At 43.9% G+C, this 25,555-nt stretch overlaps 1 protein-coding gene across 21 annotated transcripts in view; it reads right to left on the bottom strand.

Moving 5' to 3' along the window:
* NRXN3 (neurexin 3) overlaps window positions 1-25,555 on the bottom strand; it is a 1,022,219-nt gene that overhangs the window by 917,741 nt on the left and 78,923 nt on the right. For all 21 annotated transcript variants that reach the window (XM_055716439.1, XM_055716441.1, XM_055716453.1 and 18 more), the window contains exons 3-4: window positions 19,645-19,662; window positions 9,485-9,514 (exon numbers count right to left, since the gene is read on the bottom strand). In XM_055716439.1, the coding sequence (XP_055572414.1) occupies window positions 9,485-9,514; window positions 19,645-19,662 (48 nt within the window). The remainder of the gene's footprint in view (window positions 1-9,484; window positions 9,515-19,644; window positions 19,663-25,555) is intronic.

Below are 25,555 nucleotides of genomic sequence, written 5' to 3'. Positions count from 1 at the left end.
CATTTAAGGGACTTCATTCACCAAAGTTCAGTAAATGTCACCACCTCTGGAACATAAAGAAACAAGATGAACGCCTTGCAGAAATGCAACCCAGTATCTTATATTTGAGATTCATGAACTATCAATCACGTCTAATTAGACTTATAAGAATTACATTAAAATATTTGTTTCTTCCCTACATAAAATGTGAAACAGCAACAAAAAATCACCTGCAAAAAATTATTCCAGAAGAATAACATCTACATTCAAGGGGCCTTGATTGTATCAAAGAGGTTTTACAGACTGGGTAATCAGCTAACCATAAAATAAAATGCTTTATTGTTTAAACAGTCATTAAACAGGAAAGTTAAAACTGAAAGTCCCCATCTTTATAATAATACAGGATTTTTTTCCCACCAAAAGGAAAACAAATCCAATACCACACATATTTTAAAAGTATTAAGGAAAGGACTGTAAGTGTACAAACCAAAACCATACAATATTTACATTTAATACCCTAATATTAAGGTATTTTACAGGGCAAAGCACAGCTTAGAAATTACTGCCGAGCCTGGCAAGATGAATGTAGTGTTGTTTTTCTCCTTGTATAATTAGATATTATAGAGCACAAATTACTTAATTTGTTACTGATGTTTTACTTCAACATTTGCATAAGCTCTTGGCCACTCAGATGGACTTACTCACATCTCTCTGAATCATAGAATCATTTAGGATGGTAAAGGCCTTTGAGATCATCAAGTCCAACTGTTAACCCAGCACTGCCAACCCCACCACCAAACCATGTCCCTAAGCGCCACATCTGCATGTCTTTTAAATACCTCCAGGGATGGTGACACAACCACCTCCCTGGGCAGCCTGTCCCAATGCCTGACCCACCCTTTCAGTGAAGAAATTTTTCCTAATACCCAATCTGAACCTCCCCTGGTGCAACTTGGGGCCATTTCCTCTTGTCCTGTTGCTTATTGTCTGGGAGAAGAGCAGGCTGTCAGGCAGCTGTAGGGAGCAATCAGGGCCCCCCTGAGCCTCCTCTTCTCCATGCTGAGCCCTCCCAGCTCCCTCAGCCACTCCTCTTAAAGACTTGTGCCCCAGCCCCACTGCCCATCTCTGGACACATGCCAGCACCTCAGTGTCACTCTTGCAGCGAGCGACCCAAAAGTGAACCCAGAGTTCAAGGTGCAGCCTCACCAGTGCCGAGCACAGGGGGACGATCCCTTCCCTAGTCCTGCTGGCCACACTATTTCTGACAGAAGGCAATACAAATCCTAATGGTATTACTGGTGAAAAAGAATTCAAAATTATTTTCCAGATCAGTAAGGTCCAGTCATTTCCTTCTATCCAAGCTCACAAATTCTATTTCATCTTTTCTGTGCCATTACCTTCTGGTCAATATTATTGAACAATTCAAAGAAATAACAACCTTACACTGCTCACTGAGAGCAATGCTGAACACTACAAGACTTAAAAGACATACCTGTGTTAAGAGCAGGTAGGACCAAGGGAGGTAATCTGACTGTGCAATGCTAAGAACTACATGAAGAATATGACAGTAGCCTTTGGTCTACATAACATTCATTTAAAAATGTCCCACCTGTGAAATACAGGAGTACTCTTTCACTTCACTCTGAGAATGGAGAAAACACCTGTTTCATGTGGAAAATGATGGTGCAGCTGTGAAGTTTTCCATCCTGAGCACTACTACTGATAGAGGGAAGGAGCCCAGTGCCTTAGAGAAGCAGCAGTCTGCAGACTGCACAGGCACTATGGAGGTGTCCTGTGCACACCCAGAAATCAGCTACACCTCACTGTCCTTCTTTGTGTCAGAAGGGATATTTGGGACTTTTCAGTTCTTTGGGTGAATCTTGGCCCACTAAATTCAATGTGAATTTTGCTACTGCCTTCAGGAAGGCACAGGACTTCCTTCAACAAAAACAGCAGAGTCCCACCAGGAATACAGCTCTGGATGCACAAACCTCAATAAAAGTCAGACCCAAACCAAGAGTGATGGCAAAACAAAACCCACTACATACGTAAGAGAATGGTGGAAGGTAGCAAAAAGGCAAATTATCATTTTGTTAACAAAGGCTGTCAAGAGAACAAATTATATGGAAGAACGTGACTACACATTAACTCCAATTCAATAGCAAATTAGAGTTGGATATTTATGATCTCCTTTGGTATCATTTACTTGTGGGGGAGTGTTAAGGAAATAAACTCAATATAATTGTTCCTTAATTGTCAATTCCTCTCCAGAAGAGAAGTCGTATTCAGCAATTCATGCCAAAGTAAATAAAAGTCCTCCCTGCTCATCATACATTTACCTCATCTCTGTGACCAGTTCCATATGCCTAACAAAAACACAAACAATGCATATATACTCAGTTCAGGTTAAAATGCAAGTGGCACCCAGGTGCTCTTTTGTATCGCGACTACTCTAGCCATTACCCCACAACACCTATAAATGCATCTTCTACAGCTTTCCAGGAACTTATAAAAAAAATAATAATTAAAGTCTCCTAAACTTTTTAAAAAGGATAGATGCAGAAGAAGCCTATTTACTACAGTGGAAGCAACTAATGAAAGACTTGTTTCAGATGATGAATGAAGGCCACAGACTGCAATACATTGTGAAGACGTATCATGGCATCAGCTACGTCACATCCTTTGGCTACATATGTGGCATGAGACAGAGCGGCTGCCAGTTTTTACTATAAACTACAAGAATGCCAAAAATACGAACCTTCCAAGTACAATCACTGAGGCATCTGGTACCATCTTCTCCGTGAGCTGAAGGCCACATGTGGGTTCAAAATTACACCACTTGAGCCCTCTGAAGGTAATACCATTTTTCATACAGAGTGACGGGTCTCTGATGAAGTCACTTGCTTTAAATAGAGCTAAAAACTACACATGGCTGGGAAGTGAAACAATATTTTCACTCAATAAACTAAATTTCAGTGCATATGAATTAATTGTGGACTACATATTATGATCCTCCTTCCTATAGGCTCCACGGGAAGTTTTGCTTTGGAAAACACTTTCAGCTTAGTCCTGCGGCACAAATGCCACCAAAGAAAAGGAAGGAGCAAAAAGAGTTAACATCACACCATACAAGACTTGCCCTGCTCTACAGTGACCCTTAAAGCACACTAAGCCATAGATCAGCTAACTCAATTACTGCCAGCTGTGTAGAGGCAGAGGAACATTTTGTATGGTCTACTTAGAGCTTTAGGTTCTTGCATATCTTACAGTGTATATATGTGATTATTATGTTCTGATGTTCACCTCTTCCTAAGAATATAGCTTTGAGTACAGCTTATGTATTATCCTCCACCAACCAACTTTGGATAGAAAAGCTGTGAAATTGATTATTGGAATTTTTCAACCACAAAACAGAACAAATAATATTGATTACATGATGTACCCCATCACAGAGAATCCAACAATACAAACTTGTCAGAAGAAGGCAAGACATCAGAAAGAGGAATCATACAAAGGGAAAGTATTGAATATGCCACTGTGCTCCCCAGAATTCAGGTATTACAGGAGGAGCGATCAATGGGCAGAGACTGCTTGTGCTTGTGCTTCTGCCTCAAAGGAAAGTTATTGTGAACAAACCCTCTGAGCTCTCGTATCATCACAAATTCATAGTAGTACAATTAGTCATTTCACCCCCCAATGTCTTATTGGCATGAACACAGCCAACATCCTCCGATGTGTTCAAATAATGCTGACCAACAGATCAGATCCTTCAGCATTATTTGTTGAAAAGAAGTAAGCTTCAGCATACTAAAACCTTTTACTCTGCCTCATTGGAAAATAGGACAGAGAAATAGATTTTCCCCAAGCAGTGTTTATAATTTATCAATTAATCTTCACCCTTCCCTCCAGTCCAAGTGGAGACTCACAGCAGGTTTGCAGCATTTTGCCTTTTTGACAGTTTTGATTAGGGATGGATGACTGCCCTCTGCATGCTAAAGTAGGTGTGAACTGGGAAAGAGCAAGCTGGCGCCCCAGAGCAGCCTCGCATGCCCTGTGCTGCACCGAGCTGCAAGGGAAGCGGACCTCTCTGTTTAGCAGTGCTGATCACTTCTGCTTCCTCCGCAGCTTTTTGCAACTCAAATTCTCTTTGGAAGGCACCTTTGCACTAACAGAGAGGATGGGAAGCAGAGCTGGAGGGAGAAGTGATAGCTCAAAAGATCCCCATCATTGAAGGATACTGGACAAACCCAGGTCCTCCTTCCACCAACACCAGTACCAAAATTCCCAGCAGTGGCATCCCTCCAACCTCTCCAGTGCAAAAGAGCCAGCAGTACCAGCTCACTGGCCTCTAGCTCTGTCTTTGACTGAGCTGACAGTCCCTTTGCAGGCCAGTGCCACCAGCTACAGACAGCCTGACACTGTGCAGCCCATACTTAGTGTGACCAGGGAGAAAATGACATCTGTTCTGAAGGCCTCAAAGTGTTCTGAAAGTACTTGATAAATATTTCTTCCGTAATCCAATACAAAACAAAAGATTCTTAAGAGACTTAAGTTCCAATATGAACCATATTCATTAAAACACAATTTGTCCATTGACAAACAAACATTTTACAAGCAATGAAGTCTTAGAAAGGATGCAATCTCTACCTTTACTTCTACCTACAGACAGGAAGGTGTGCGTCCAGTTAAGAGGAGGAACAAGGGTGTCCATCACGGAGGAGGCAAAAGAGAAGAGAAGGAGGAAGCACAAAAACCAGAAAATTATGTCACTGGACATACTTAGAAAAACAAGAAAATAAGCATATTTCTGTAGCAGCCAAACCCCACAAAACACAATGTCAAGCAAAAAACGAGAGAGACACCACAAAAGCACAAAACAGGGCTTAAACAACTGACAGTACAACCACCAACTGCCTGGTTAAGCCCTTTGGCTTTAATTTGATTTTCTACTGAAAAATGCATCCTCCTCATGCAATAGCACACCAGTGATATGCCTCATTCCACATCAAATGCAAAACAGCAAGGGAAACAACAGAGTAGGACAGAAAAAAAATAAATCTCATGGTAATATATTTGCTAAACACATTTCACCTACCAGAGCTAATGTATTTGTATGTAATGTTGACATTGCATATTTACTCACATATATACATTTACATATTTTATATCCATCATATTTTTATAGAGAGTAAATATTTATCAAAAGGGAGTATCTGTGAATTTGTTGGCAAGAAAAGAGAAGCCACTGTTCCCTGATGCATCATGGATAAATAAGGGTGGCTAAAGTTGCCAGAAGCCAATAGTTTTCACATTTTTTTGCCAGGCAAGGGAGTATAGAAAATGGTGATGACAATCATGCAGGCCTGAATAGGTCATGCAAGTCTTCACGGGTTGCAGCTTGTAACTTCAATGGCCAAGTGCATCTGTTATTATAATCCATTGCTAAATCACGGACTGAAAGTGCCCATGAAAGTTCACTGTCCTGATCACCCCCAATGTGCTGTCACCCTTCCTCTACCAATGGCTTGCCATACTCAGTTGCACCCTGAGCAACCGGGACATGCTGAAGGGACCTGTCTGCTGGATGCTCCTTCAACATGACCTCCAAACCACAACCCCAGCTGAAGAGTAAGGGGGATAGAGAAGGAGCTCAACGCTTCCCAGAGCTTAGCCAGACACTCCACATGCCAAATACCGTGGTCTTGACATACACTCTTAAAGAGCCCTGTTTTCCTACCTCTCCTACCATAAAGGGATGCTAAGCAGTACAGAAACTGAAGAGTGAGCCCCAACTTCACTTCTGATTGTTTCCTAACCTTTCATGACCTCAGAGCAGACATTTGGAATGTTTGAGCTCTGCCTAGGTTGGATGAAGAACCCATGGAGAGCTTATGGGTAAGGATTAAGGAGCAGGCTAGCTTGGGTGACACCGTTGTGGGTGTTTACTATAGGCCACCTGATCAGGAAGAAGTAGTTGATGAGGGCTTCTACAGACAATTGGAGGTAGCCTCATGATCACAGGCCCTAGTTCTCATAGGGGACATCAACCACCCTGATATCTGCTGAAAAGACAACACAGCTAGGCGCACATGGTCCAGGAGGTTCCTGCACACCACTGATGATAACTTTTTGATGGAGTTGGTGGAGAAGCCAACAAGGCGAGGTGTGCTGCTGGACCTTGTACTCACAAAGAAGGACTGGTTAGGGATGCGAAGACTGGGGGCAGCCTTGGCTGCAGTGACACTGAGATGGTGGAGTTCAGGATCCTGCATGGAGGAAGCAGGGCAGTAAGTAGGATTGCAACTTTGGACATCAGGAGAGCTAACTCTAGCCTCTTCAAGGACCTACTTGGAGGAATCCCATGTGTTAGGGCTCTAGAAGGTAGGGGTGTCCAAGCAAGCTGGTTAATATTCAAGCATCACTTCCTCCAAATTCAAGATAGGTGCATCCCCATGAGTAAGAAATCAAGCAAAGGGGGCAGGAGACCTGCATGGATGACCAAGAAGTTTCTCAAAAAACTCAAACAGAAGAAGGAAGTTTACAGAACATGGAAAAAAGGACAGGCCACTTGGGAGGAATATAGGAACGCTGTCAGAGTATGCAGGGGTGTGGTGAGGAAGGCCAAGGTCCATTCGGAATTAAATGGCAAGGGGTATCAAGGACAAAAAGACGGGCTTCTTCAAGTACATCAATAGCAAAAGGATGACTAGGGAAAATGCGGGCCCACTGCTGAACAAGATGGGTGTCCTGGTGACAAAGGACACAGAGAAGGCAGAGTTACTGAATGCCTTCTTTGCTTCACTCATCACTGCCAAGGCTGGCCCTCAGGAATGCTGGACCCTGAAGGCAAGAGAGAGTCTGGAGAAAGGAAGATTTTCCATTGTTTGAGGAGGAATGGGTTTGAGATCATTTAAGCAAACTTAACACCCACAAACCCATGGGCCCTGATAGGATGCACCCCCAAATGCTGAGGGAACTGGCAGATGTTATTGCTAAGCTACTCTCCATCATCTTTGAAAGGTCATAGAGAACTGGAGAGGTGCTTGGAGATTGGAGGAAAGCCACTGTCATTCCAGTTTTCAAAAAGGGCAAGGAGGAGGACCCAGGAAACTACAGGCTGGTCAGCTTCACCTCCACCCCTGGAAAAGTGATGGAAGCTCATCCTGGATGTCATCTCTAAGCATGTGGAGGTTATCAGGAGCAGTCAACATGGATTCACCAAGGGGAAATCATGCCTGACCAACCTAATAGCCTTGCATGATGGAATGACTGGCTGGGTACATGGGAGAGCGGTGGATGTTGGCTACCTTGACCTCAGCAAGGCTTCACAGGTAAGCTCAGGAAGTGCGGGTTAGATGAGGGGATGATGAGGTGGATCAAAAACCAGCTGAATGGCAGAGCTCAAAGGGTTGTGATCAGTGGAGGCCTGCAGCTAGTGATGCTCCCCAAGGGTCAGTACTGGGTCCATCCTTGTTCAACTTATTCATCAATGACCTGGATGAAAGGACAGGTGCACTCTCAGCAAGGTTGACGATGATACAAAACCGGGAGCAGTGGCTGGTACCCCAGAGGCTGCGCTGCCATCCAGCGAGACCTGGGCAGGCTGGAGACGTGGGCAGAGAGGGACCTCATGGAGTTCAGCAGAGGCAAGTGTAAGGTCCTGCCCCTGGGGAGGAACAACCATGTGCACCAGTACGGGCTGGGGGGGGACCGGCTGGGAGGCAGCTCTGCAGAAAAGGACCTGGGAGTTCTGGTGGGCAACAAGTTGCCCAGGAGCCAGCAGTGTGCCCTGGTGGCCAAGAAGGCCAGTGGGACCCTGGGGGGCATTAGGAGGAGTGTGGCCAGCAGGTCGAGGGAGGTGATCCTGCCCCTCTACTCTGCCCTGGGGAGGCTTCATCCGGAGTGCTGTGTCCAGTGCCCGGCTCCCCAGTTTCAGAGAGACAGGGAGCTACTGGAGAGGGTCCGACAAAGTGCTACGAAGGCAATGAGGGGACTGGAGTGTCTGTGTTATAAGGAAAGGCTGAGGGAGCTGGGCCTGTTCAGCCTGGAGAAGAAAAGACTGAGAGGATGGGGCCAGGCTCTTTTCAGCGGTGCCCAGCGACAGGACAAGGGGCAACGGGCACAAACTGCAGCACAGGAGGTTCTGTCTAAAGATGAGGAAAGACTTCTGTGCTCTGAGGATAGCAGAGCACTGGGACAAGCTGCCCAGAGAGGCTGTGGAGGCTCCTTCTCTGGAGACATTCATAACCCACCTGGACACAACTGTGTGCAACTTGCTCTAGGAGAACCTGCTTGAGGCAGGGGTTGGACTAGATGATCTCCAGAGGTCCCTTCCAACCCTGACCAGTCTGTGATTCTGTGGTCTGCCTTGAACCTAAGGTCCTAAGCCTCTCTGCATTTCACTGAGATACACAGAAACTATGTCTTTTTTATTCAAGCACCTAATTACTCTTGAGCCTTCATAGGGACTACATTCTACCTTACTGACTCTTTGGACTGTCTAACCTCAGTGTTCACTTAATGGCAATAACACTATTGTGTACATCTAGTCTAGGGAAGCCTCATCAGGCTTTGAAGTAAAAACTCACATTTTCTCCCCACAGACAAAACAGTTGGTCAGGTCTTCCCAGTGCACCATGGGCACTCACCTTGTATTAAGCCTTCAACCATTTCACTCCTGATTCGCAAGACTAGAATGCATCACCAGCACTGCTAACTCCTCCCTGCGTACCCATGTCAGCAAGATGCTGACACTGTCAGAGGAAAACAGAATCATCCCTCTCCTCACCTCGTCTCTTCTCACCAGCTTCTTGCTCCAGCCCCCTTGTGGGGGCTCCACACCCCCACACCCAGGGCAAAATGGGACTAATGATCCTATCTTGTCACAGCCAATGGACCTGTAACACAGCCTAGGCTAACACAGCCTAGGCTGAGATATTAAATGTGAACTCTGATACAGGCCTAGAGCCCATTTGTAGCCCCCCTGAGGTTAGCCCTGTTCTTTTTCTCAACCATTTTGCTCTGTGCATATTTGAACATTTTAAATTGCAGACACAGGACATACAGGTCATTATATGCAATTTTCCTCAGGATTCATAATGAGTTAGGATCATGCCATGAGGGCTATTAACATATTTTTTGTAATAATTGGACTCTTTAAAGACCAACATCAAGGTCTACATTTGCTAGGCTGAAGTGGGAGTTATTACAGCGGGAACAACAAGAAAGAAATGGCAAGCTAAAATAGTTGGTGGGCTGCATGGAAAGGGGAAGCGTACCTCTTCTACTGTCCATGGAATCAATTCATGCTCCCTCCTGGGCACCCGAGTCCCAGGCTGACAAGTAGCCATGTCTCATGGGACACAGAGGCAAAAATGCAAATGGCTTGACTGGCACCCAGTAGACTTAGTTGCTTTTGTCATGCAAAGCCCAGCTCAGAAAAGCAGCAGGGACAAAGCTTTTTCATGATCAGTGACTGAAACAAAGAGAAAGTCAAAGGACTTACCTTGTTCACCCATCATCAGGTGTGAGAGGCCTTTGAGAGAGAGAAAGAGAGAGAGAGAGTAAGAAAAAAAGAACAAAACAGAAAAAGCAATACCCATGCACACTCCTTGCAGTCCAATACCTCTCAGGATTGGAGCTCGCATACTTGAACTAGATCAAGTATGGGTGTAGCACACGGGGCACAGACATATGCAGGTGCTGCTTTCCACACTGAGCAGGAAAGCATCTGTCACAGGTAGAATAAACCTGCTCGTAATTGCAGAACAGTGTTTGAGGTTCCTCAGATCTCTTGGGGAGCGACTCCAGAGGCACTACACACCAGTATGGCTAAATGGGTAGGAAAGCCAGTGTCTGCAAAGGGGCTCTGCCGGGAGCATTTGCTCCTCTGCAGAGCTATAGAAATAACTTCTCCTCAGCTCAAGATTTAAAGTTCAAGACTATAATGGTCAGTGAAAGGGAGGCCATGATCTCACCACATTTGCTTCAGTTGAAATATCTGGACTAAATGCATACACAAACAAAGCTATCCTCATTCTTGAACATTGTGGCTTCAGCATGCATTTTTAGGAGTCGACCAACACTGCTCACACATACTAATTAGACACCAGTACACCAGACCTGGCAAGAACTAAAACCATTATCAGTAACCTATTTTGAATATTACTCCATTTCCGCTCTGGGAAGAACTGGAGATTTGACTTCTGAGGACAGCATGCTCCTTTATGGCTCTATAGCTAAAGCTACTCTTTGGTCTTGTAATACAAGGTGAAGCCAGAAAGCAGAGCAGGTCCCCTCAGCAGTGACAGTCACCGTCAGCTCTGTAGATGGGGTGGTCACTTGGGCTGCTCCAGCCTCTGTCTGATAACTCTTTCTGGCATAAACCTTGTTTTGTTTCAAATAAAATCCATTTCTAGCCCCAAATTTCAAATATGTTTGTTGTACAAAAGTACTCATACAGATTATTATTTAGATACTACTGTATATATATTCACGCCCAACCCATTAAGCATCAACTGATGCATTAGTTAGTTTTGTGACACATGATATCACAGAACTAACATAACAAAAATCAAGTCCTACCCACTCAAGCCATGAGTGACCCCTTTCGGACTTGGTTCCCTGACTAAGCTTGATTCGTTCTCCACATCTCCTACCTCTCACAGCACTTAGTATGCCAGCGATTTTGATACACGCATACACACACCCTCACACCCCACACCCCCTATCTTAAGTCAGTTTATTAATCAAACAGGGCTGTGATTTTTTTAATTTCATGGAGACTGAGAGGGCAAATGAATTTATTAGAATGCAATTTTTCAACAAGCAGCATGCTGAGTTTGAATTTGTTTCTCTCTCTTTTGTATTTTTTCTTTGCGTCTGCTGGAGAAATCTAAAATCCAGATCATCCCAAGAATATGTTCACCCACAGAGAACTCCAAGCCAGATAAGGGGATTAATAATTGTACAGTCTAAGGAATGCAGATATCTTAATGTTCTTGAAGATTATTGTGGCTTTAGAAAAATAATCAGAAACACAACATAGGTTTAGATTATTTTCGGGTTTTTAGCTATAAATAAACATAGCAGATTTAATACTGTAGGACGTATTTCTGGTCTAAATTAGAAGACATAATTTAACTGAATCATTTTGCTCTGCTAGTAGAGTGGGTTTAATTTGTGTCTGTATTTATGGCCACTGACCCCATCATTCTTGATAGGCAAAACTTAGGTCTGACCAAATGGGCACTTGAAAGTCACTCTAAAGGGCACTGTAAAAGATGAGAAGACAGAAGTACAGTTGTTAGGACCTACAAAGCACAGACACCCTGTCGTAATGGTGAAAAAGGAGAAAAAGCAAGAAGGTGGCAGTATGATATGAAGCTGAAGCTGGCCAAACAGGGAGGGGACGTCACACCCAGAGCCAAGACAGAGCTCCCAAGCCCTCAGCCCTTCTACATCACGGGGAAGGAAAGCCATAGCTAAGAGGCACAGCTCCAACGGGTGCAGCTGCCAGGGATGGCAGGGGCCTTGTCCACTTGGGGAGACGGGACACTGACAAAGAGAAACCTCCAGTGGGGGTTCAAAGCAAGAGCCTGCGTTAGACACCCTGAATCACACTGTAAGGAGACCCCTTCTCTCTCCACCAGCTACAGATGAGCTATAAAACCTCAAAATGCCAGGAATATCAACACTTCTTTTGTCCTTACCTCCAGAAGACCAACGCTGTGCACAGGCACATCAGCCTGGCACAGCACAAAACCCTTCACGTGCAGTCCAGGACAGAGTGCACCCCCCAGCTGTACCCACCATTCTGGCCCCTGGTTTGGCCTTGGTTCAAATGCCTGCAAAAGACAGTTTCCCTAAGAAATGCTCTTTCTGCTTCCTGACAAACGTGAAATACAACACCAGCTGTGGTATTGTATGTATCTCTTGATCTCCTAGTCCTAACTGGACAATGGAAGTAGGTAGATTAATGAAAAATAATGTCCTTCCCCAAAATGCTACTTTTTCCCTTTTAAAACAGGAGGAAAAAAAAAAAAAAAAAGGAGGGTGGACTTGGAGATATAGCAAAAAAACAGTATTATCTTTTAAGCTGTCCATTGACACAGACCCTTATTTTAACAAAGAGAACACTAACAGAATTCCAGATTCATTATTAGATAGAATAATATAAATAATGCAATAACATATCAGCTTTTCTCATCTGAAGATTTTCCTCCCTTGCAATTTAAAGTAGGAGTGAAAATGAGTGTATTTATCTCTAACAAAATGTCATTAACAACCAAAACCTTCAACCATTCAGATCTAAAATCTGTGACATTTGCAGCATTTGTAACAAAGGCCCCAAATTAGTCACAGTAAAAGCAACATGGAAAACATGAACTGACATCATTGTCTCACCTTTGCATCAGTTTCAAGACATGACAAGACACTAAAACAGTTTTCAAATCATAAAAATCAAAGTCATCCCAAGGTGGCATGGGGCAGCACCTGCTGTTGGACTAAGATAAAATAAGAAGGCATCCAACAAAGCAATGCAAGAGGTGTGAAAATTGTTCAGACCTGCAAACTAGACTAGATTTTGCCAGAACAGGGGGGACACCTATCACCATGCTATTTGGGCATCAACCATAAAGGCCAGCAAAGCTTTCAGCAGGCTCAGGACACCAAATAAATTCATCAGGCCCCAAAGCATGTTATTCACATATACAACCACTGTTTGTGCCAATAGCCATCCCATTCCAGGGAAATCCTGTAAGAGGATCTGAGTTTCCACCTACATCCAGGTTAAACATGCTTTCCTTTCAATCTTAGATTTGTTCAACAAGAAACCCTGATTAAAGCCTCAGGGCTGCAAACCCAGCCAGTGTAGAACTGGGAAAAGGTTGACACAAACCTGCATGAGCCACAATGGTCAAGGGATTGTGTGCTTTTTCTCAGCCAATCTAGTCATTCTTCTAATAGTCTACTGGCTGGGCACAACTGCTGCCCAACAGAAACAGTGGGTAGCAAGCGCACTGGAAAAAGTTTAGGAAAACCTCAGGATAAATAGCTTATCTGCCTGCAAAAAAAAATTATGTCAAAGTCAGGAATCTGGTGACTTGCTATTCCTGAACTTCAGACGAGAGTGACAGTGAGGACAATCACATGGCTTCGGAAGAAGGCCCTCAACAGGGTTTTGAGATGATAATAATAAGCATCTGTTTGTGCTTAGCCTCTGGAGCCCCAGCTTCTTCAGACTTTCAGCAGTAATGAGAAGAGAAAGTGGTCTGCTTCTTCAGAACATTGGTTTGTTATTAAAATAATATGTCCATTGCTGAGGGCAGACAGACACGTAAACTCTGCTCTCTGGCCATGATTTATGCCTGCCACAACTGACTCTTCCTATTTAGGTCTGGAAGTTTTTTTGGTATTTCTTTCACCTACTACCAAATCAGTATTATTTTCTTAAAGGTTAATATTAATCTCCCTTGATTTCAAAGTAACATTCCAAAGAACTACATTTTTTTAAAAAAACTGTGAACAATCTGCTTTCTGTATCAAAACAGTAAAATTAAGTGGCTTTAATTGTATGAAGTACCAAGGGACAACACTGGATTTCTTATGAAGCTAGGGCATTTTTAAAAGTACCTCAGAGTACAATGATAGGAAAGAGCAATGTAGTTAAACAGCAGTCCTCATCTTTAAGGATTTTCTGGGGGTAATTTTCAGGGTGGAGGAGAAAATGAAGGAAACCTTGGAGGCAGTTTGATCCTCACCCCCCAGCACCACATTTGGGTACTTAGTGTTTAAAATGGAAAAATAAAGCCACAAAACCTAAGAAGGTGGGGAGAGTACAAAGCACAGCTGAGAGTGACAACTGATTGCTGCAACAAAGGAAGATGGACTCCTTCATCTAGTTAATTATAGCTTGTCCTGTGCTAGTGGGCCTGTGCTCTGGGGGTGTGCATGTGTGCGTGGGTGTGCATGCACTGCTGAATTGCTCTGTTGAGGCAGGCAGCCTCAGTATTTTCCTTTTAATGATGCTGCCAGATGATTAGCCAAAAAGCGGTTAATGAATGAGAAGAGAGACTGCCAGGCAGCGGCAGCAGCCCAGCTCTCCCCAGGACAGGCCTGCCCACAGAGGATCCTTTCCTGGGAATCAGGCTCCATGACCCCTTCAAACAATAACAGGGCAGCTCCAATGCCCAAGGCAGGACATCATGCCCTCTGGTCCAGGATACACAGATATACATGCAAATCCTTTATGGCAGAGCTGAAGAAAGAAATCATGCAAACCAGGGATTCTTACAAAAATGAAATTACATCTACTATAGAGAAGAGCACTCTTATGAGTAATGGAGTCTGTTATTTACACCTCCTTTCCTAACTTCCTAAAACTAGTAATTCCTTAAAAAACAGGCTTTTTTTCTCCTCTGAGCCTCCTCCCCAGCTCCATCAGCAGTTCCCTTTTCTAGTTCAGGAGGAGAGCTGACAAGTCCTTCGTTTCCCATGTGGTCCTTCTTAAAACAGGGATCTTGAGTCTTTCTATAACCCACAGACCAAGGAACACTCCCTTAGAGTCCCCATGTACCAAAATGAGGGCAATCCAGCAGGGCCAAAGGATAGGACTTGGAGAAAGGAGCAAAATCCTTGTCTGGAGAGATGTGAAGAATGAATGACGAGGAAAAATCATTCTGAGGCCCAGTTCAGATCTTTTACCTGCTTAGACAGGTCAGTTTTGCCAAGAGGATGACCTGATTCCCTGGCTGCTGGCATACATGGTGCCTGTTTTTTTCTAACTGGGCAAGGCAGTAGCACAGGCTGGGGATCAGTCATTTTTGTTCAATTCAACCATGATATGCACAACAGCCAAGGGGCTCCTCGCAGGCCCCGCGGTGAGGCCAGACGGGAGTGTAGTTTTGTTATTGTAGCCGGAGGCCACCTTCCAATCCAATTACACACAACAGCTGTGCTAGCTCCTCTTTTCCATCCCCTTCGCTTCCTCTGCTATGTAATTCCAGGATAGGTTTTGTCATTATCGGGGGCAGTAAGTCAAGGGTGAGTGGCACCTACTCTGAGCAACCAAAGGAATAAGAGCATGAGCTAGAAGCCAAAAAGTCATTTACCCCAATATCTATGGGCAGAAATAGTGATCAAGCCCTACTATTTCCTTTCCCCCGTGGCAGAAACAGCATTCTGACATTGCACGTGACATGTTCCTACAACTGTTCACATAGGGAAGCTACAAACATGTCGGTGTTTGAAAGCATGACATTAAACATGCAGGTGGTCACAAAGGTGGGCACACACACAACAGAACATGTGCAGGTAGCAAGACCTGAGGGTGAATGTATCTTATGGCTGACCCATAAGATGTGTATGATCACTGCAAATCAGAGCAGCTGGTCAAGTAGGTGCACAAGGTGGGAAAAGAACTGTTAGGCATGGAATAGAATTCTTCAGCTTGGAAAAGACATCTCTGATGATATATATTATAGAGGTAAAATACCACATGAACAGGTAATAAATTTTTTTCTGATTTGTCACAACACAAGGAGCAGGATTCACTGAATGAAATTCTCAAGTAATAGGTGTAAAAACAAGTGAAAGTACTTCCCACATCTGAATGATTGAACAACGGGACTTGTTATCACAGGATAATGTGGAGTTAAAAAATGTAAGTGGATTAAAAAAAAAAAAGAAAAAAGACTGGAGATGTCCAAAGAAAATGCACCACCATGATCTGGATGCAGTATCAGGTCAGAAAGTCCTTAAAACAGTGACTACCAGAAACCACAAAGGTATATCAGGAGAAGACCACTGCTAATTTAGTTTCTTAAACTTCTTCCAAAGCATCTGCTTTCATCAAAAGACACTTCTGGGCTAAATGAATTCTTGCTCTGACCCCAGTGATCACTACTGCCATACTGTTGCAAATGGGCATGCACAGAGCTGAAAAACATTCACATTTCAGTACAAGAGAATCTGATTTGGGAACAGTGCCTGTGCCAAAGGCATGCAAGAATGACAACAACAGTGGCACCAATGAAGAAGAACATTAAGCCTGTACAAACTGGTTTCAAACCCCTGTATGAGTGGCACTGAAGATATGGCATGGCTGGATTCTTACTGAGAACCTAGTACCTTCTGCAAGTAAGAGACTTCAGATGGACTGAAATACAATTCACACATTTTCATGCCCAAAAAGCAGAGTTCAGCTTCAAGGAAGCAGAAACCAGCATACAGGTACTGCTTAAATGACCCTTTGACATGGAGTTAGGGACCCAGACTAAAGCAGCAGCCCTGATGTGAAGAAGGGAAAGAAGCATTAAAAGATGGAGTTTGAAAGATTAAAGATCTGGATCAAAAAAGTGCTACTACACTTGTGCCTTCAAGGATCTCCGTATCCTTATGAAGGAGTTGTTCAGGCAAACAAGGACTAATTTTTCCTCAGGGCCCCAGCTAACTAGGTCATTTCTACTGGGTTGTGTCCATTCAGTTACATGCAGACTCTAGTCAGCAGTAAAATCATGACAGCAAAATACCCAGAACTTCACCTCTTAGCCTCCTCTCCATGAACATCTGAAGATCTCTCCCACAAAGGGGATAAGCATGGCACAAATAGGAAAAGCACTATTTAAACGCCAGCACTCCCCAGGTATCAGTTCCAGGCACTATAATATCAGGGAGCTATATTTAGTTCTTTCTCCTGCATATATTCTTCCACTATAAAAAAAGTAAATGAGACAGGAGCATATCACTTGCTCCTTGATCTACTGGTCTTTCCCCAACAATTTGTCCTTCAGAACCTAGAACACTGGCAAAGAGAAGGTGCAAAGAAAGAGGCAGATATTGTGCAGAGATGACAGAGGCATCCATTCTGGTCTGTGCTGCACACCGCTCCCCAGCCAAGACACTTAACCTCTGTAATAAGGCTCTTAACCTCCCTAATGTCCATCCCAAGAGCTCTAAGCATGTTGTGAAGGTGAGGTGGTAGCTATAACTCCAAGGGGAAAACTGAAGCACTGAAAGAAGTTATTTCTCCTCTATATGGCACAGAAAGTAAGTGAGCCAGCTGCATACAGACAGCAACAGTCCCAACTGCAGGGCTCTGCTCTAAATATTTGACTTTGCTGCTTACAATGTGGTGGTGTTATTTTGAGAGCAGGGACATAACATTTGCAGGGCAAATGGGCTAACATCTGACCGACTCCTTTTGATTTGTGAAATAAACCAGATGGAATTTTCAGTTGGCTCTTGAAGGGAGTGGAAATACCAGCCCCTGCTGCTGGAGTCCCCCTTCTTCACAAGCAGAGACCTCGCACCCAGGGAAGGCTCATACTACAGATTTCTGTTTACTTTGAACAAGATCAACCTCTTTGCACCTTGCAGGAACTGCATCCAGCAGAGCCCTGTGGTCCCCACTGCTGCCAGCACCAGCCTATTCACAGCTACCTTCTCTTACTGGGGAATTAGTTCTAACCAGTCTATTCAACAATAAAAAAATACTCGGTTAATCAATGGGCTCTTTACAGCCCTTCTGCTGCCTGTGGGTAAAGACTTACCACTAGCTCATAAAATCACTAATTTGTCTTGCAAACAGTGAATGGTTAAAGTAACTATTTAGACAGGGGCCTGGGGCTCTGTCCTCACAATACAGATAGCTGGATGGCCAAATAGGAAGAAAGCCTCTGCACAGCCAGGCTGAGTGGAAGTGCACACCCAAACCCTTCTGGTGGTCCTCATTGCCGCCCAGGCGTGCAGCAACACCAGCGTCCTCCCCAGGGTCAGCTGGGCAGAGGGATTAGTCTGCTTAGGAGTAAACAGTAGCAGAGCCCAATAATGAGGTGCGGGTAACTGTCAGACTGAAAACACAGATGACTGCAAGAGCATGTGGAAAAGAGCATTCACGTGCAACTAGAAATCCACATGAAAAAATACACAACAGTTCTGAGAACAAGAACACGTGTATGAGCAACAGGGTGAATAAAAAAAGCACATTCAAGCATATCAATTATGAGAAGAATTGAGCAGCAGGGCAGAAGAGCCCATTCAGAGAGCAGAAGGATGGACAGCTCCAGGGCGCCTACAGTAACACCAATAGTCCTGTCCTGGTTGTGCCACCTCTGCTTGGGCCCCTACTAGTGATGCAGTTGCTTCCTGCACACTGTCCAGGCCTTGGAGATGGCTCTGATGCTGGCTGAGGCAACACTCATTTGTGGCATAATATCATGAGTCCTGCTGACAGAGCAGTCAGGTCATGCCTTCCCAGTTTAACCATCCTCCTCGGCCACAGACACCAACAGTTTCAAGACATGGTGGAGAGACTTGTGACCCCAAGCCCTTGGTGCACGTCCTGTCAGATCCAGCCAAGATGAAAGGAGACAGAAGCTCCTGGGCAACTCAGACTGGGGCAGAGGAAGTACATGTTCAGCCCCATGGGTCACTGAAAAGATTCAGTGTTATGGTTGACAGAGCCTTTCTTTCCAAGGCATGCCAGCCAACATTTGCCATTTGGCCACCTCCGTCCCCATTGCTGCCAGCTGAGATGTGCACAGAATGCAAAGGACCTCAGCAGAATAAAAAGGGGCTGATGAGAGAAGCCAAAAGGCTAAACATGCAGGGAAATTACCCGAATGACTGGCCCTCACTGTGTCTCTCTGAAGTGTTTCAAAAATCTGATTATCCAAGTGTAGAAAATAAGCAAATTGAATTAAGAACTCATTCCAGGTCCAGGTCGGGTTTAGCAAAAGTTATGCAGAAAGATGAGAAGGAAAAGCGCCTCAATTCTCCCATCATCCCACTCCAGCCACGGCAATGCCAGCTGCTTCCCTGGGCTCTCATTTCCATTTCACATAATGATAAACCAGGTGGAGCTGCCTGAGCATGAGGTAAAAATTAGTTTCTTAAGCTTCATTGGCAACAGGATGTGGACCACAGCGCAAGGTGGTCTAGTTCAATCAACCCTTGTAGCTGAAGCTGGAGGACTTGGATCCCTTCTGCAAAGAGACCGCAATCGGGGGAGCAAGGTTTGGAGTTCTCTGTGGTAAAATACTTGCTTGTGGAAGAACTCCCCAAATAAGCACATAAAACACACATTCTTTTTTCCTTTTAAATGAATCATTTGTGTTCTGTTGGGAATTAGAGTTTTGATACCTAAATAAGATCACACGATCACATTCAGCCAGAAAAATACTCCGTGGTTTTTAAAACCTAAAATAAAACAACAACAAAAAACTCCTTTGTTAGTGGAAATGAAACCCAACAGGTTATCAGTGGGACTAGCTAATGGGGTAGACTGCAGTAGGAGAAGGAAAATGACTAAACTAGGTTTGTATGCCAGACTACACACAGATGAATTAGAAATAAACTGTATATAATGCAATGTTCAATGCCAGGTAATTAGCCATACAAGCAACAATTTCTAACGTAATTTTCATTCAGAAAACATCCCTTTAACTGACCAACACAATGTAATCTCTGGAGAGGGAAGTTTGTAACCTTTGTTGCTATGAACCCCTTCTTTTAGCGAAGATTTTGCAATCCAGACCCTCTGATGTCCAGTATGAAGATTTGTTCTGTACACTCTCAGGAAGTAGGACGAGGAAGTGCCCCTGGTAACCACCCACCACCACTCCTTAAAGAGCCACCTTTCAGCTCAGCAAAAACAACACTTACCTGGAATATGATTGACATCTGTTGAGGTGTTTTCATGGCAAGCAGAAGGCAGAAAAGGGGGAGGGAGGGAGGGAGAGAGAGAGAGAAAGAGAAGAGAAAAAAGCCATTAGAGATGCACACAGCAACTCAGTATCCTTGCATGGAAATCACTTTCATGCAAAACCAGAAGTAATTAGGTTTACTTGAAGGCCACCCATCTGCAGCCAAGCACCCAGCCATGCAAGGGAGGAGGCACTGGATCCCTCTCCACTGTGCATGTAAAAGTGAATCCACCATCATATCTGTCCGGAGAGAGAGTTCCTGGAATCAGATAGAACCAAACCACATCAGTTCCTGTAGGAATATTGGTTAAAATATTCTACTGGTTTTCACACACAAATGCAAAAGAAAGATACAAAAAACAACCTGTCCGCAGAAGGTTTCTATTGCACATAAATTCAAGCAAGTCTTCAGGAAAAAAGAAAAGAACCTGCTCCCCTTTTATAAGGGGCCATGTGAATTTATGACCAGGTGCAAAACACTCAACATAGTCCCAAAGTCTGGAAGAGAGCCCATTCCCTTTCATTCCTCCTGCCCATAATTCCCAAAATAACATCCTTCATTGCAGACAGAAGCAGTGGTGGGGGAGAAGGAGTGCCAGAGCCTTGCACGTCCTACATGTTGTACTTTCACAAGATGCTGAATTCAGACCAAATATCATTCCTCTTGTTTTTCTCTTTGTGACATAAAACTGCTTTTCAGAATCAATCACATACATCCCAGAATAAATTAGCCCTTTAAAAAAGAGAGGAGCAAGACTATGCAAGTGATATTATCAGAAACAGGCATATTTTTGAATGTAGTGTCTCTTTTGAGCAGAGCCCACCAATCCCAGAGAACATTCTCTAAAAAATAGCTCTCATAACATTTTTAGCATCCCAAGTTTAGTCTTGCTCTGAATAGCTACACTTACCATAACACCATGAGAGATGAACCCCTGAAATCTCATGGGACTAGACTAGACCAGTATTTTCCTTTCAACACAGCCCTCCAAAGAAAAAAAATGAACTTGCTTGAGGAAACAGTAGGGCCAGGTCCATGGGTATCATTCTTCCATGAAGGCTTGTACCTTGCCCAGGAATTGTGCTGCTGCAGCTATCATCTTTCCAGAAAGACTTCAAAGCAATACGTTAATGATTTGGACTACTACAGGTCCTGGACCACATCTGCCACAAGTCTAGGAGCATGACATGCTGGGTGCTTTGGCCACACACCAAGGTCTAAGAATATATTCTCCTTCCTTGAATATCCCCTCCAATTTGTATCAGTACTCCCTCTTCCTGTGCAAACCAGCTGTGTTGCTGTGAAACTGCTGCCACTTGTCCTCCCAAGACACTTGCATTTCAGTGGTGAGTGAGCGATTCTTGCACATGTTGCTTTTTGTTTATCACTTTGTAATGGCTCCAGAATAATTTGAGGAAAAGTCCCTGTGGTACATCACACATACATCAAGACACTCTTCCCAAAGGAGATAATAACCCAAATAAAACAATGCACAGAGAGGGGAGGGACTGTTGCATCAACTCATTTAATTTCCATAGCTTCTGCTAAACATGTATGTCAGTTCTGATGACTGTTATTTGTCACCTTTCCTCTTTCAACACATGATTTTATCTAAGATCTAGTGTCCTGGAATGCAAGCCTGGAACGACACTTAGCACTGAAAGTTCACTTGAAAGTAATTATTTTTAAGCAGGAAAAGAAAACAAGTGTTAGGCAGCAATGCATGCACCGAGGATAGAAGGCAAAAGGAGGTGACAGCAGGGGCAGAAGGAAGCAGCAGACCCTTAAACACCACTGCAGAACGTGAGCACGATGCCAAAGAATTTACAAGTCCACAGCTATGACTTGAGTTGAGGTGTTGCTTGGGAAAATCAGTAGCAGTCAGAGAAGATGATCACACATTTCTGAAGAGGAAGAAAGGAGCACCATAAGGTACTGCAAATGTTTCTGGTAATCCAGCTGCTGCCCCAAAGCCTATTCTAATCAGGTACAAAGCTCTAGACCCATGTTGGCCTCTCAGCCTCCTTGCATGCCTGACAAAGGAACGGGCACAGCTGCAGCCTGGGCTACCTTGCGGGCTCAGGAACAGCAGGCAGCCTCTCCAGGGTGTCTGTGCTCCAGAAGGAAATCTGTGGGATGCTTAGGGAATAAAGAGGATCAGCAGACAGAGGCCAAAGGAAAGAGCTAACCAAGGGTGAGCAAGGGATAAACACATTAAGCAAATAAGAGAAGAGGCAGCGGTCTGTAACTGATACAATGCTTGAAATAATACTTCTTTAACTGTGCGTGAATTAAACAGGTCATGAAGCTGTTAAAAAGTGGAACAATTAAGTGTTAAGAGCTACGCAAGCATTGCTAAAATGTAGCTTCTCAATGGCAAGTAACAGGGGGCAGAAAGCAAGGAAATTTCTTTTTACCCATATTTTTTGTTCCAATGCCTTTAAGATCAGCCATCCCTGATCCTGACTGGTTTTACTCTTAGCTTTCTTTTTGCTGTATCTTTTTCGGTAAGTCTCCACCCAACACAATTTCTGTATACACTAGTTGCATCGGAAAAGTCACTGTTGGCATCTCTGTGACACTTCTGCAGTAGTTACCTGTGTGGCAGCCCAGGTCATTAGTGTTACTTCCCATGCTAAATACAAAGGGAGTTTCTTGTATTGCAGACACCCCCCCATGTGGTATCTGCTGGCAAATGCTGATTTTCAGATGGTAAAAGTACTTGGGTTTTATTTTAAAACACACATGAGAAAGCACTGCTTTCTTTGTGAAGACAAGAATGGCATATAGCCAGTCAGCCTTTGCAAAAGACCCTATAATAAATACTGCCATGGCATGCAACTGAAATTGGCATGCAAGTCCTCACAGGAAACCCCACAACACCTCTACAGTGTGTGTGCCACTCTACTGTGGTGTACAATTATAACTGTGGTCGCCTATATTGACAAAAGGGACCCTTACTAAGAAACCTCTGATGCATTACCTTATTGCTGTTGGCTCCACAATTAGATGAAATCCAGTGCCTCAAGGAAGGCAGAAGATAGAGATAGCAAAGGGCAGAGTGACCAGATTTGGGGAGCTGAGTTGATTCTCCATCAGATTGTCATCTGAGACTTTCTCTCAGATTTTCTTCATGGTTTTCTAGTTTGTTTTCAAAAGGACTGTTTAAAACATGTCTCCTCTCTCTTTCTCTCCCATCTGGACTACCTTCCTTCCCCCACAGGGACTGAGGAGCTAGAGCGTTCCCAGGTTAAACAGGGAGCATGCAGAACCCATGGCTAACAACAAGCCCAGTGACCATGGGACTCACTCCCGTGCAGATGGAGGTTTCTCCTCTTTCTTCAGTTCAGTGCAGTTCAAACACAGAAAGGTCTGCTCTTAACAAAAGACAAGGCAGAGTTTGCTTTATCCTATACACAAGAGTCCATTTATTGCTCCTTTGTAAAGGGCTGAGCCGCAAGCCGGTGCTGTTTGCTTTTGTTCTTTGATGCTAATAACTGGGTTGAAAGAGGGATCAGCAGGGCTGCTGCCTTTGTCTGGTGCAGCCCCAGCCATCTGGGTGGGGTGGAAGGGAAAGGAGGGGGAAGAAGGGGAGCAGGAGGAAGAAAGCAAACATCGTTACAGCTCAGATCATTCCTATGCCTGTAGAGGAAACATCTGAGGTATTTTTAACATTTTTACCACGAAGTTCAGCAGTAAGGCAAGGTGTCATGAGAGTGCACTTCTCTCTCCAACTGGAAGACAAGGAACGCACAGGCTTTCTGTACACACCAGTCCTACCAGTACACATCACTGTGACCTGAAGAGACCTGCTTTTGTTCCCATCTCCATGGTCCATTCAGTCTTGTCCCCTGCTTTGATGGGTGTGGACACCTGTCTTCTGCCAACTAAACTGAGAGCCATTGACTGAATTCACATATCAAACCGGCAGTCAGGTGGGAGCATCCTAGGCTAAGTGGAAATAAGCGCCTAGAAGTGAATGGCACTGTCTTGTACTACGAGTCCCTCAAGCTCTCTGGGATCCCATTCCAGGGTGCTCTGGTTACCCTGTCTCCGAACTCCAGTGTGAGGAGAGGACTGGGGAGCAGGCAGAAACTGGCAAGAGGAGGAGAGCAAAAGTTATAACATTTAGAGGCATCTTTTTGTCATAGGTGTCCCACTCCCAAATAAGAGGAGATCCTGCCTGTAGACAGCAAAATGACCTTATTCTGAAGCTCAGTTACCAACACCTAAAAAAGCTTTTCTAAACCAAATTTGGCTCTTACAGTGCTGCAAACACAGAAAATGGGTATAGGTACAATTTCACTGGCAGAAGCGTGACTGGCTGGGCACTCTCAGTCACTTACTTTGACTTACTGATATGTATGAAAACAGTCCAGACATCATAGACTGATGCATATACGGCAGCCTGTGAAATGATTCAAAAGATCATAGAAGCATAGAATGGGTTGGGTTCAAAGGGGCCTTAAAGATATGTGATGAGCCAGCCTGGACTTCTGTGGTGTGGTAGCAAGAGATGCTGGTGACAGAACCAGGCGATTTCCTCCTAACTGAGTTCTGATGCAACATTTTAACAATACAATGAAGAGCTGCATTTTGGCTTGTGCTGGAAATCCCTCAAATCGCAATGAGCAATGTCTTTGTTAATTTGATACTTTATCAAACAAAGACTTAATTCCAGATGCTGATTTGGCAAGTGGTCTCATCACATTCCACCCTAACCTGTTCTGCTAAGGTTCTATGGTCCTGCTTCACCTCCCGCACCAAGCTGTTGTGTACCAGTGCTGTTGGTGCAAAACTGTACAGGCTCCTTGTCTTTTTCTTCAGGACACAGTGGTTCAAAGCCACCTGGAAGCATTACAGCAACAGAAGAAATACCATTTACATTGAATAAACAGCTTCTAACAACAGTTTCCTTCGTTAAAGATGGGCTCTGTAAACGAGATCAATTCCACGCATTAGCACAACATCCCTGTAGCACACATGCTCACACAGGAGATAGTTGAAGACTGTTGTATTTATGTTTAACTTCGTTAAATTCATAAAGGACTTGACAGTTACTTTAAGAGTGTCACATGATTTCATCCCTCATATTTACTTAACATCTTTTGTTTTACTCTGGTAATAGGCTTCATCCCTGGTAGCCTTCCACTGATTCCAACTGAATTGCCACAGAAGTAAATTTGACCAGTTCTATTTGATTTGCTAAATGTTTAGGGTACTGAAATAAATCCAAGACTACTCGAGCCTATGATTTCTGTCACTGAGCTGCACACTGGAATCATGAAGAACTTCACAGTATTAGCAGGTGTAGGCCTTATTGTCTTCACTCTAGAAGAATAGGACCCTGCAATTTGTGTTAATGGAGTGTTGAACACTTCTGATTTTATTCAGTAGAGACAAGTGGTGACACATACACAAACAAGTTCATTACAATCAATTACATTTCTCTGTGTCCTTTGTCCTATGGGACCTCTTAGGCTTCAGTCTCTCGGGAATAGCACTCACTTGATATGTTGCATAAAATTGCAGACATTTGTGGTACTGTGCCTTTGCATAGCTAATACTTGGGATCCCAAAGCACTTATTAGCTGTGAATACAGGAATCATTCATCCAGTACTGAAATCCAGCCAGCTCTGAAGTAAAAGAGACAGATGTTTAACAGCTTATAGGAACACCATACAGCAGTTTGGCATGTCAGAGTTAGAACAACAAAGAACTACTTAAAGTGGCAGAATGAAACTTGGCTGATGCTACTAAAAGTGCCATGTGATTTTAAAGCATTCCTGATTTAAATTAGGTGAAGGGATTTCTTTTCAAATCTTATCTGAATGATTAACAGTGATTTGATGCCTCCAATGCTCTTCC

Source organism: Falco cherrug, chromosome 7 (assembly GCF_023634085.1).
Source record: "Falco cherrug isolate bFalChe1 chromosome 7, bFalChe1.pri, whole genome shotgun sequence".
NCBI classification, from domain to species: domain Eukaryota; kingdom Metazoa; phylum Chordata; class Aves; order Falconiformes; family Falconidae; genus Falco; species Falco cherrug.
This window is presented reverse-complemented; position numbering and strand designations above follow the sequence as displayed.